At 52.2% G+C, this 11,606-nt stretch overlaps 6 protein-coding genes across 6 annotated transcripts; 3 read left to right on the top strand and 3 right to left on the bottom strand.

The window, feature by feature from the left end:
* Positions 1–30: 30 nt before the first annotated feature.
* HETIRDRAFT_413059 (uncharacterized protein) lies at positions 31–782 on the bottom strand (the record flags this gene model as incomplete). Its single annotated transcript, XM_009542371.1, has 4 exons — positions 31–315; positions 443–549; positions 615–687; positions 759–782. 4 exons carry the CDS (start codon positions 780–782, stop codon positions 31–33), a joined length of 489 nt encoding a protein of 162 aa, XP_009540666.1.
* Positions 783–1,114: 332 nt separating this feature from the next.
* Positions 1,115–2,987, top strand: HETIRDRAFT_58642 (uncharacterized protein; the record flags this gene model as incomplete). Its single annotated transcript, XM_009542080.1, has 3 exons — positions 1,115–1,844; positions 1,899–2,206; positions 2,271–2,987. The coding sequence occupies 3 exons, from the start codon at positions 1,115–1,117 to the stop codon at positions 2,880–2,882; spliced, it is 1,650 nt and encodes a 549-aa protein (XP_009540375.1). The 3' UTR covers positions 2,883–2,987.
* Positions 2,988–3,209: 222 nt separating this feature from the next.
* On the top strand, positions 3,210–3,681 carry HETIRDRAFT_121282 (uncharacterized protein; the record flags this gene model as incomplete). Its single annotated transcript, XM_009542370.1, has 2 exons — positions 3,210–3,576; positions 3,647–3,681. The coding sequence occupies 2 exons, from the start codon at positions 3,210–3,212 to the stop codon at positions 3,679–3,681; spliced, it is 402 nt and encodes a 133-aa protein (XP_009540665.1).
* A 748-nt stretch (positions 3,682–4,429) lies between these two features.
* On the top strand, positions 4,430–6,831 carry HETIRDRAFT_306035 (uncharacterized protein; the record flags this gene model as incomplete). Its single annotated transcript, XM_009542369.1, has 11 exons — positions 4,430–4,528; positions 4,576–4,633; positions 4,692–4,858; positions 4,921–4,956; positions 5,018–5,041; positions 5,099–5,125; positions 5,179–5,226; positions 5,280–5,381; positions 5,437–5,568; positions 5,627–5,855; positions 5,912–6,831. The coding sequence occupies 11 exons, from the start codon at positions 4,430–4,432 to the stop codon at positions 6,829–6,831; spliced, it is 1,842 nt and encodes a 613-aa protein (XP_009540664.1).
* Positions 6,832–7,018: 187 nt separating this feature from the next.
* On the bottom strand, positions 7,019–8,110 carry HETIRDRAFT_447353 (uncharacterized protein; the record flags this gene model as incomplete). The annotated part of the gene is made up of 1 exon (XM_009542368.1): positions 7,019–8,110. One exon carries the CDS (start codon positions 8,108–8,110, stop codon positions 7,019–7,021), a length of 1,092 nt encoding a protein of 363 aa, XP_009540663.1.
* A 1,369-nt stretch (positions 8,111–9,479) lies between these two features.
* Positions 9,480–11,295, bottom strand: pis1 (phosphatidylinositol synthase 1 (CDP-alcohol phosphatidyltransferase1); the record flags this gene model as incomplete). Its single annotated transcript, XM_009542367.1, has 11 exons — positions 9,480–9,693; positions 9,752–10,066; positions 10,119–10,263; positions 10,317–10,400; positions 10,453–10,570; positions 10,620–10,642; positions 10,699–10,754; positions 10,813–10,860; positions 10,918–11,033; positions 11,097–11,178; positions 11,231–11,295. The coding sequence occupies 11 exons, from the start codon at positions 11,293–11,295 to the stop codon at positions 9,480–9,482; spliced, it is 1,266 nt and encodes a 421-aa protein (XP_009540662.1).
* Positions 11,296–11,606: the final 311 nt, after the last annotated feature.

The raw sequence follows: 11,606 nt of genomic DNA, 5'->3' as shown, positions 1-11,606 counted from the left end.
CATTTGACAATGCAGGTACAATGGGTTCGACTATGTTTCTTTCCCCTTGGCGTGAGCTTCCTCCCTCTCCGCCATCTTCTGCTTAGCTTCCTGCTGCTTGATCGCTGCCTTGACCCGCCGCTGCCTTTTCTTTCTCCCAGATCCTCTCTTCGGCCCCTCGGCGTCGATCGGCTCAGCGAGACGCTTCTTGCGGATGGCGTGCTGCTCGGCGCGCTGCTTTTCTCGCTTCTTGTCGCGCTTTCTGAGAGTTGTCATGGATGCTTTCAGGAGAGCGCCGTATGCGCTGTGAAATCGGTCCAGATGACCCGGTTCGACCTAACATCGCAAGGAAGGTGATCAGTGGTCCGATCATGACTCGGACAGTTAGAAGCATAGTGCATCCCACTGCGCTCGTTGGGAAACATGTCATGGTTTTATATCGAGGCTTGCGTGCTGCACTCACTCGTGTGGAGAACTTTGTCTTCTTCCCATCCGTTACCCTGATCAGAGTGGGCAACTCCTTATCCCCATCTATATGCTCCATAGATACATCCTCGCCATCGTGAGTCACTGTCCAGACGAGTGAATCATCAACCAACAGTGGCGCAAAAATGACGCGTTCGGAGAGGGCGTACGTCGCTTATGTGTGAGCCATATCGACCCGCGTTCCTTCGACGATTCAAACAGCGCAGCCAACTGTGTCAAGAACTGGCGAGCAAATGCGCTATTCAGCACGATCCGCGGACGAGCGGGTGAATATGAAGTGGGCAGAAACGCACAATGTCGTTGTCGACCAGCTGCATGAAAACAGAATGGAATCGGCTCGAGCCAGCCACCGGCAAAGGAGCCAATCAGTCTAATTTCGATTACCTAAGGCGTTTCTGCTCATTCGGTGCTCACGATCGCGATTTTTCGTTCAGTCGACGCTCAAAAGGGTGAGCAAGCCTTCAAATGGTCAATTCATCACGGCTCGTACTTCATGTCCTCGATAGACAAATCCTTCTCGGCCCCCAGCGGCGGCGCTTCTCTTCTGCTTGCGTTCCGTCAGCCTCGTAGTGTCCTCATCGTAGGCTCAAATGCCCTGGCGGCCACCCGTGCCTTTGCAGCCCTTGAGGCGGACGCAAAGGTCGTAGTCATGGGTCAAGAGGGACTTGCATCTGCATGCGAAGAAATCCAGTACAGGGCCAGCCAGGCACAGCTCATCTTCGTAAACGTGGATATCCAACCCTCAAATTCGTTCGCCAAAGAAGGCGCCTTCCTTGCTGATTATTTGGACAAGACTCGAGATGTCAGCCTCGTCTGCGTGACTGACACAGTTTTCGAAGACCACGCGAGGTACCGTCGCTCGCGTACCTCCGCACAAGAACTCTTCGACATCTGCCGCGCGCGCAACATTCCCATTAACATCACCGACATCCCCGAACTCTGTGACTTCACGTTCGCATCCACCCACCGCTTCGTTGATCCCGAGACGGAGCAGAAAACACCCCTCCAGCTCGCCGTGGTCACCAACGGCCAGGGCTGCCGCCTCTCTGGGCGCATACGCCGAGAGGTGCTCACAAAACTGCCCAAAGATGCTGGCGTGGCTGTCGCAAAAGTTGGAAAGCTCCGGAGGCTGGCGAAAGACGTCGCTGCTCAAAGCTCGGCCTCCTCCGCCGCTGACGAAGTGTGGACCGAAGAAAACCGGGCGTTGACGCCGAATCGGCCCGTACCACAGAGGAACAGATCCGCAACCGAGAGCGAGCTGGAGAGCACGCGGCGCAGGATGAAGTGGGTCGCTCAGATCAGCGAGTACTGGTCATATTCGCGGCTGGCGAAGATGTCCGAGCAGGACATGTTAGACGTGTTGAATGACGAAGAATCGAGTGTTACTCTTGGATCTTCGCAACCAGGGAACGAGACAGTACAGCATGCGGAAGACAACGAAGTCAGGTCGCTGCATGCGCTATCCGTAGGGCCCGCTCCGCCAAAGCAGGGCCGCATTCTACTGGTTGGATCTGGTCCAGGACACCCCGGTCTGCTCACGGTAGCGACGCACGATGCACTCACGAGACACGCCGATTTGGTGCTATCCGACAAACTCGTGCCAGAGGCCGTTCTCGCTCTCATCCCATCTCATGTCGAAGTGCGTGTGGCGCGTAAATTCCCCGGGAATGCGGATGGCGCGCAGAATGAAATGATGGAGGCCGCGGTCGAAGCAGCAAAGCGCGGCTTGACCGTCGTTCGCGTGCGTGTTGTCTCTTGCATCTACTCTGCTGGTTTAGTGACTTGTTTGTTCTTCGTGGTCTCAGCTTAAGCAAGGCGATCCGACGGTTTACGGACGTGCAGGCGAGGAAGTGCTCTATTTCCGCTCGCATGGCTACGAGTCAGTTCTTATCCCCGGCGTGAGTTCTGCGCTTGCAGGCCCCGTCTTTGCTGGCATCCCCGTCACACAACGTGGTGCTGCCGAGTCTTTCATTGTCTGCACTGGTGTCGGCCGACAGGGCAAAGAGGTCAAGCTGCCAGGCTATGACCGCGCGCGCACGCTCGTGATCCTCATGGGCGTCGCACGTTTACGACAGGTTCTCGACACGCTGCAGGCCGAGTCTTGCTCGCGCCGCGACGGCGTGGCGTACCCTTCTCATACCCCTATTGCAATCATCGAGCGCGCGTCCATGCCGGATCAGAGAGTCATCACGTCGACGTTGGCAAACGTAGCCGTTGCGCTGGAAAGAAGCGGGGAACAGCGACCTCCAGGGATGATCGTGGTTGGATGGTCAGTGTTGTCGCTTTGGGGGAGCGGGGATGTTCAGATTCTGGACGAGGGCGCACAGCAACTTGATCAGACGAGAATTGACAGGTGGTTGAACGGTGAAGCTTGGCGGATTACGGAGGGCTTTGATAACGGATGGGAGAGACTCTAGGTTTGTTTGCTTATTCGAGTTCCTGGTCCTTTGGCCATATCTATCGAGAGCTGGGTGTATGGTAGAATGTATCGGATGTAATATTCAGCGCGCTAATCTTTGGTCTAACGATACTTCCCTGTAAAAGTCTAGACAAAAAGTGGTATTTTGATAGAGGCGGTTGTCACGTCTGGATTCATCGAGGTGTCGTCTAGCCAGCGTCATCGGAGTATCCCGGTTAGAAAAAACCGGGCGTGCTGTCGGCGATACCGCTCCTGTAAACCTCCTCCCTCCCCGCAGACACACTTTTTGTCTTGCCGTCGCAGCCTCCTTACAATGCGTACGCAAATGATCTCTTCCCTTCTCCGCGCCCGTCCGGCCACCCTCGCCCTCCGCGCATCCGTCGCACCCGCTTTCGCTCGCCCCTCTTCGAGCGCACACGGCCAGGAGACATTCGAGTCCTTCAGCGAGCGCTACGTCAGCTTCTTCCAGTCTGCCCAGGATCTGTTCGAGGTCCAGCGCGGCCTCAACAACTGCTTCGCGCACGATCTCGTGCCCTCCCCCGCCGTCGTCGAGTCTGCCCTCCGCGCCGCGAGACGCGTCAACGACTACTCGACCGCCGTCCGAATCCTCGAGGGCGTCAAAGAGAAGGTGGAGAACAAGCAGCAGTATGAGTCGTACTTGGAAGAGCTCAAGCCCGTGCGGGAAGAGCTGGGTGAGTCAAATTTGCCTCTTGGTATTTGGGGTTCATTGAATGTTCAACGGCCTTATATTCTCGATGGTAGGCATAAACACAAAAGAAGAGCTGTTCACATCATAGAATGCTATCCTTCTAATCGTTCTAGTATGTTTTCTCGGTCGACTGCTGTGTTCGCCAGCTCATCCCCTGTCCCATCAGGCATTGCTGTTTTATCTGCCAGGCAAATAAGACTACATTATTTGGTGCCTTTGTTGCCGTTTGGACGTAATACGCAGCGAATCCACCTGACATTGAAGTTGTCTGAATGTTTTCTCTTCAACGCATCTTCAACTGATTCCGGGACTTCAAAGCGGAAACCATATTGGACTTCCAAATTTTGATCGGAGCGTACTGTAGCCTTGCTGCTCGTCGCGTGCTCGTGTGTGTCAGTTGACGAGGCATCTGAATGCGGGTCTTTAGACGCCCTAGCATAATATGCATCGGGGTCAACACGTTGCGTAGGCGCACGGACGAATCACCGTGCCCCTATTTGGTTCGGTCGACTAATTCATGCTCTCGATACTTTGCTCAATCAATTGTTTATGATTCAAGCGCTTGCAGACTGCGATCTGTGCTCATGCAACACGCTGTTTCTCATTGGTCTTATACGAGCAGACGAAGCTCAAAACACTGACAGCAGGGTCATAGCTGAGGATGACGTTACATCACGTGGTTCTGGACCATTCGCATTGTTTGGCACTGAACACGGTGGCGGACTACTTCTCGTCGCTCAAGCATCCCCGCGTCCCGCTAGACTGCATACCGCTCCTTACTGCCTCTGGTGTCGATGAGACTCTTCCAGGACCGCTAAGTGTATGACATAGCCAACATGCCCGATCTCTTTCCAGTCTCGAAGCGTCGCAGCGCTATCTCGAAGGTCTTGACAAAGTCGCGCCGCATATACAACAACATCGTCAAGCTCCATCCTGTGCGTACAGATCTGTTCAGTCTCCAACGCTTGCTGACTCCCTCCAGACCTTTGATGTTCCTCCTTCGCACGTCACGCCGCTTCAACGTATTTGGAATGACTCAGGTATGTGCGATGCTGAGCGATAATCATAATATAAAGCTTTATGGCGCATATATGCTAGCTTCTAGTGCTTTCGCTCCAACCCCTACAAGCAAGTTGAGTGCATGTGGTAACCGTTCGCAAGCACCGTCGCCTAGTAGCGGCCGAAGCAATGGCTCGTTCCTTTCATGCAGGAGCACATCCTCCCCTCACCCAGGCAATTATCCAAGCCCATACCTTATGGCGAATGTAGGTCTCAGGTTGACAAGTGTTTTTGAATAACAAGTGATTGGGTATATGCATTGTTTCAGGATACCACATCATCAGCGGCGTATGCTTCACGTGAGGTAGGGTTCGCGTTCTGTACTGTAACGATGCAATGCCGTTCATTGATCATATCTCATATAGCACCCCGCCGTCATCAATCGCAAGGTTCCGCTGCCTTGATTTCATGATTATTCAAAACTGACGTACGTGAAATGATTGCAGCACAGATCGTTAAGCCATCTCGAACAAGTGAGCAAAATGAATCACAAAGCAGCCAATGTACTGATCATATTTTGTCCTAGATCAAACTCGCGCGACTCCGAACGATGAGTGGTAGCGCATTTTATGAGGTTCTGTTGCACCGTCTCTATTACTCCTCTTTGTGTTGACAGTATCATGGCAGGGTGGGCTACCAAACGAGGACAAGGAAAATGAAAGCAACGAAGACAACGCCTCTCGATTGCGGAGGATTAAAGGCGCTATCACGTCTCAACGCCGTTTGAGGGTACGTTGGGATGAAATCTTCATACCTAGGACGCTGCTTACCCTATTCTGAATAGCCCAAATCCGAGTCGCTGCTTTGCAGCGATAATTCAACCACCGGTCGCTGGAGCATTATGGTCCCAAGTCTTCAGCATCAGCCTAGTTCTCAAGATGAGGGCTCACCCATTGAAATCAATCCACAGGCGATGGTAAGTCACATCTATCTGTGCTCGTAGGTTCCCCTGACTGTTGGCTTTTGACTTTGAGACTGCTCCGGACGATGTACATCAGCAGATCCTCAAGTCACTGAGCCCAATCATAGAACAAGACTCATACAGTGTGCATACACTGGACTCGTCATTCGCAAGTATTTCCCATACGACGTTCGCTTCAATCTCGAGCCCGCCGCCTGCAGCCCTTCGCGACGGCGATCCCCCAACCGATGCTGCCATCTTCCTCAATCAAAGCTCAGACATTCATAGACAAAATAAGGCAGGTCATCTCGATTCCATAACATATACCTTCTACATAATATCTCGCAGAGATCCCCAGGCCAAATCGCAGAAGAAAATCCGTTTGACTTATCAATCAACTCGAAGACCCCCTTATCCCTCAACATCGATAGTCCACCTCCAGTGGGCGTGGAGGACATGGACAACCATATGACCACTCTTCCTTCCTTCGCGCTTACCATCCCGACTCCAGAATCGAGTCATCTTCCCGTCTTTGAGCCCCAGTCTCCGTTCACCGTCGAAAGATTTGTCGAAGCATCTGAAGTCTCTCTAGATTCTACGCGTTCACAACACAGTCCTCCGCCCAGACGCCAGTCGTTGGTCCCGATGCTCCCGCGGTGCAACCACCAGGATGAAGGCGGTCTTTGCGACGACTGCGATACACAGATGCTCGCATGCAAGGTGTGGTTCCAAGACAGCGATGCTGGAAGGCGGCAGTCGCTCCGCGAACCATTTATAAAGCCTGCGGAGAGCAATGCGGTCAACAGAGCGGTGATGGAAGCTCTGGGCATCTCTTCTGCGTCACCGACCAAGGACGCACCTTCGGGCGAACCTACCAACGCGCCAGGCGCTCAAGCTTCGAGAGCACTTTTTACAATCGAAGAGGTACCTGCCAACCATAGTCAGCAACAACCTGACCAGCGACAAACTGGCCAGCGACAACCTGATGAACTTAGCGTACTCAAAGAACAACTGGCAACATTATTATCGGATGGTCCTATCGACACCGAACGCCCACGGCAATCCCGCAGGCTCGTGACTCGTGGCAAGGAATTTTTGCAGAATCTAGCTTCTTTACGCAGAAGGTCTCTTCCACCGACGACACCAGACTATGAGGGCAAAGCAAACGCGCATACTCAGGCTCCACCGACATCTTTCTTGAGCTTTGACAACGATAATCCAAGTGCCGTTGCGTATCCTAGGCGGCGGCGTGTTCGGCCACGCTCATCGATCGTCTGACCTTTCTTAGACCTCGCGAAGCTCTAGGCTGGTTCTTTGTCGCCTTTCTCAACTCTTGTGCACCCGTCTGCCTATTCTCTTTTCGCGTCGCTCAAATCATTACCACAATTTCTATTGTTGGAATTATCTTATGTATATATGTGTATCGTTATCATAACCGCATAGTAGAAATGTCGTAGGCTTGCCGTTATGAACCCCTATGGCTCGTGCTCGTCCGAGTATGGTGGTTTGGCGGACGAAGGGGTTGAATATTGCCCGCCAGGTTGCTTGCATGAGTTGCTGTTGGACCCGCTAGACCAGTCTCCGAGGGATCCGACAGCAATGTCGCGAGCATGGTGGCAGGTAAGATCTTTCTATCGAGCGCAATGTCCCCGGAAAACCGAGTAGGCAATGATGAACCGCCCGAGCGGGGAGCCGCGTGGCCGAGCCCAGAAGTAGGGATGTCAGAAGGTTCACGGGAGGCGGGGTAGGAACTGTAATCTGCTGATCTTGACCGAGTTGAGGTCCGACGGAAAGTTGCATGCAAGGTATTAGATATGCTAGAGATGTGCTCCCAGTTCTTCGATAAATCGTGGGCAGCGGCGTCCGGCTGTTTCGAGACCTGAGATCGAGCCCTTCGGTGGGACAGAAAGCCCATCCTCGTAGATGGGTGCGGCGGACTACTTGGGCCAAAGCTGATAGAATGTGTGTCGCCTGGTCGTACGCTGGGTCTGAGCGAGCAGGGAGGCGCAGGAGGCTCGAGTTTCTCTGCAGTGAGCTTGGGGACGACGCTCTTCTTGACGATGTGCATCAGACGAATTTTCTTTCTATGCGCGGGGTGCAAGAGGCCAGGGGAGCAAGAGAACCCAAGAGGGGTGAAGGTCTTCTCTCCAGGTACGAGCTTACCGTTGTCTGCACGCCTGTCACCAACCAGATAATCGAACTTCCACGCCAGATTCGTGCATTCCGCATGGTGTCGATCAACATGCGAGGATTCGGCGCCATGGACAGAGTAGGCACCGTTCGCCCTAAGACTGAGATACGCTTGCCTAGAGATGTAGTCGTGCGATTCGTCACCGTTGATGGTGAGCCTGCGTAGAATTGGAGGAGTATCCAGCGTGGCATGATGGAAGATGAAGGACTGTCGCTTGAGAGGCATGAAATCCGCTTGTGCAGAGTTCAAGTGCACATTGAGTGAAATAGGAGCAGTTTCGCATTCTGGAGGACGAGAATAGCCAACAAGCTTGAAGACAGGACGTATGTCACGGAATCCCTCCTGGTCGATGGAAAGATGAACCATTGTATCTTTGAGCCAGCATAGAGCCAGCGGAAGGTCCAGAAATTTCATCAAGTCCTCAGAGGATGGAACAACCGGAGTTGGACCAGAAATCGAGTGCGCAGACCGAGAAGACCGTGTCGAGAGTATTGTGGACGTTGAGCCCCGAGAACGATGATGTGATCTAGACTTCGAAGAGACCGGAGAAGAGGGCGCAGATTCAGATCGGTCCCGAGCGGAGGTCGGAGAAGTAGGGCAAGACGACGGCGACAATGAATGAGGATGCATGGAAGCCATAAAGTTCATGCCTCTGTTGACCGCATGACGCAGTTTTGTCTTCAATGCACGACTGGGGCTCGATTCAGGTGTGTCTAGCGAATAGGATGGAGAGGGGGGAGCGAAAATCGGAGTGGGAAGAGCTGAGAATGATTGTGAAGGCGTCATGAGCAGCACTTGCCCACCGTCGTCCATGGGTGATCGTAGATGAATCGAGTCCACACTTCGATGGGTCGTGCATATAGCCTCTCGCTCTGCCAAGAATGGGTCAAGAAACAGAACGCTCGATGCATGGGCGTCGTCATGTTCAGCAGCAGGAGAGTCAATCTTCAAGCTTGGCTCGTCCGGCTGTGAGAAGTCAGCCTGTTCACTGCTTTCATATGGCCGACTAGACTCGTAGTTTATAGCTTCAGACTCTGGAGATACTAGGAGAGGTACATCATGACTGGCAATAATTGCACTATGGTTAGGTTTGTTATCACGTCTGATAGGTCCAAAGGTGCCACAAGTGTCAATAGTTCTGACACTGCGAGCTGGAGATGTTGTAGCATTGCCTTCATCAGTGGTAGGACCTTCCAACTCCTTGGGCTCTCTGCGGACCAGGCTTGGACTGAGGTTCAGCGAGGTCGAAGAGCTAGAGGAAATGGTGCGAAGAAAGGTCGGAATACCGGAATGAAGGATTATAGGAATCTCTCCTGAGCTACAGAGAGTGGATATGTGCCCAAGACTGATATCCGGAGAAGGGGGCGAGAGATGGTCGAGAGACCGTAAGATTGACCAAGTACTGTAATGAGAGGGCAAGCTAGGCGAGTTTGGAGACATAAGGCAGTGTGATCAAATTTTCCAAGAAGATGAGAAATAGAAGAATAGTTTGGCGTCAACTCAATTCGAATGCGACGATGAAGACAGAAGGCGTTGCTCTGTCTGTATATGAAAGGCCAAGTTTCGCACGGTGAACAAGCTCAGCGCTCAAGCGCTCAATCGTCAACGCATCTAGTACTGATTATTGTATGGTGTATATAGACTATGTCATGAAATCACTCTATGTCGTATATAACCTCAAGTATATCTTGGCTGCGATAAGATATGCCCTTCCCGATGGTCGGAGTCGGTCCAATCATACCTTCTTCTCGCTGGAAGCCTGCGGGCCGGCCTGACGCCATACGCCCCTCGCGTCCTTTTTGCGCACCGTCAAGCAGGCAATACCCAGGTAGTTCGTAATGTCGTTAATGACCAGCACGACGAAGCGGCTGTATGACAAGAACGCGATGGCCAGCGTAACATAGACGAATTTTTCGGTGTTTTCTGGTGAAGATTGGATGATCGGGGGGCTGCCAAGATGATGTTAGATGAACCGGTCCAGTCAGTCAATTTGATAAAACGACTCACCGGCCTATAAGCCATGGGAGATTAGCATCGACTGCACCGATGACGCTCCATACCCACATCGAATCCCACCAAGGGAAGGGCTGACCGGTAACGTGCGCTAGGATCATCCTACCTACTTGATGAGCGAACTGGAGGCCCCATGCACATAAGAATGGAACAAAAGCAGGGGAGCGGAGGATGTCCGAGTTCGTGAATTTAGGGTGGTTCATCCAGAGGACCTGCGCAGCAACAGAGAGGGGGAAGGGCAAGAGGTACCACAGGGGTTTGAAAACGGACCCGTGGGATGCGCGACGAGACCGAAAGACGTTTACATAGCTAGACACTGTATATCAATATTAACGCATATGAGCATGCAGAAGGAAAATACCTCGTTGCGATGTTGAATGCCATACCCAAGGTGCCAAATACCATGAATAGCTCGTTCAAGGCAATATTGGGCACACGGCTAGCGATAGCATCCACCTGGTCCAGACCGGTGAAAGTAAGGATTTTATTATCCCAGAAAGTAGGTCCTATGCGAACAGAGTCAGCGGGTGAACCAGCGACCGATACATGCAATGCATACCATATATACCAGTGAGAATATAGATAGCAACAATCATTATGATACCTTCCACGGGTCCCGAGAAGACCCCCAAATACAACTGGCCTGTAATCATTGTTGAGTATTTTGACGGACGAGTTCAGATTGAGGAGCGTACCGGTATAATACTCCTCCCACGTCGTGAGGTAGAAGTTGGCTAGCGTTGCGACCTGAGCCGCAACCGTCCACCAAGAACGGCCCAAGTTCAATGCATGCGACGCGAGGATGACCTCAAGCTACTCCAGGTCAACAGAGAGGCTATGTATGGGCCTCATCGTGACATACCGTGGTATTGAGAGCATCGCATCCTATGAAACCTTCAGCATACATAAAGCTTATCAAAAAAAATATTGTCACGACATACCATGGTCAAACATCTCTCCTAAGGGCCCCGCCATCCCAGTGCGACGAGCCTGCTTGCTGATACGCCAGACGCGTTGTAAGTAGACCCTCATCTCGCAAAGAGCTCGTAACTTACCCGTCAATTGCATCAAAACTTTGATACAAGAAGAGCCCTGCGCCCCAACTTCAATGACGTTCAGAATGCAGTAGACACCGACGAACAACGTGACAATCTACTTGCGTGTAATAAACCCATTGCGGAACAGACGCACCACCCTTCTGAGCCAGATACGTAGGATCGTAGTAAAGCAACGTCAGGAAATTGATTATTACGATCGACAGCCCAGACAGTGTAATCTGATCCACGTGTGTATCGAGTGTCAAAAGAGAGACATTGCATATACATGACAGACGGCGCACCATATTTGGCGCGACCCACGTTGGCCACAGGGTCACCAGCCACGTCCAATATGGGTTCAGGACATAGTTCGACAGCAATGACCTGCGCACTTGCTCAGCAAAGAAAGAGGAGGTAATGAGGTCGATACACGCACTTGTCCACGCCTTTATAGGAGTAATTCCTCAAGTTGGCGAGCGCATGCTGAGGAATATAGCTCATCCCGACGACAAGAGGAGAGAGATAAACGAAAGAGAACTGGGATGGTCGTAAAGAAGGTCAACGCATAAAATTGAGCACGGACGTTCCCCAGCATATAAGTCTCCCGAACAAGCCATGACATACAAAATTTCACGTGGCGCATATGCGTCGGCTGCTCCTCTTCGAGCCCCTAATTCCCGTCCTCTTCCGAGGCTCCGAAGCCATTCCCCCCAGCGACGGATATTGCTTTACACGAGAAAACATACATGAGGTTATAGTAACAGCTGTTCCATGGAGCTACACTTGAGTATGTAGATGAAATAGAAGATATT

The sequence above is a fragment of the Heterobasidion irregulare genome, assembly GCF_000320585.1.
Source record: "Heterobasidion irregulare TC 32-1 unplaced genomic scaffold scaffold_01, whole genome shotgun sequence".
NCBI classification, from domain to species: domain Eukaryota; kingdom Fungi; phylum Basidiomycota; class Agaricomycetes; order Russulales; family Bondarzewiaceae; genus Heterobasidion; species Heterobasidion irregulare.
Note: the sequence above shows the minus strand (reverse complement) of the source record. Positions and strands in the feature narration are given on the sequence as shown.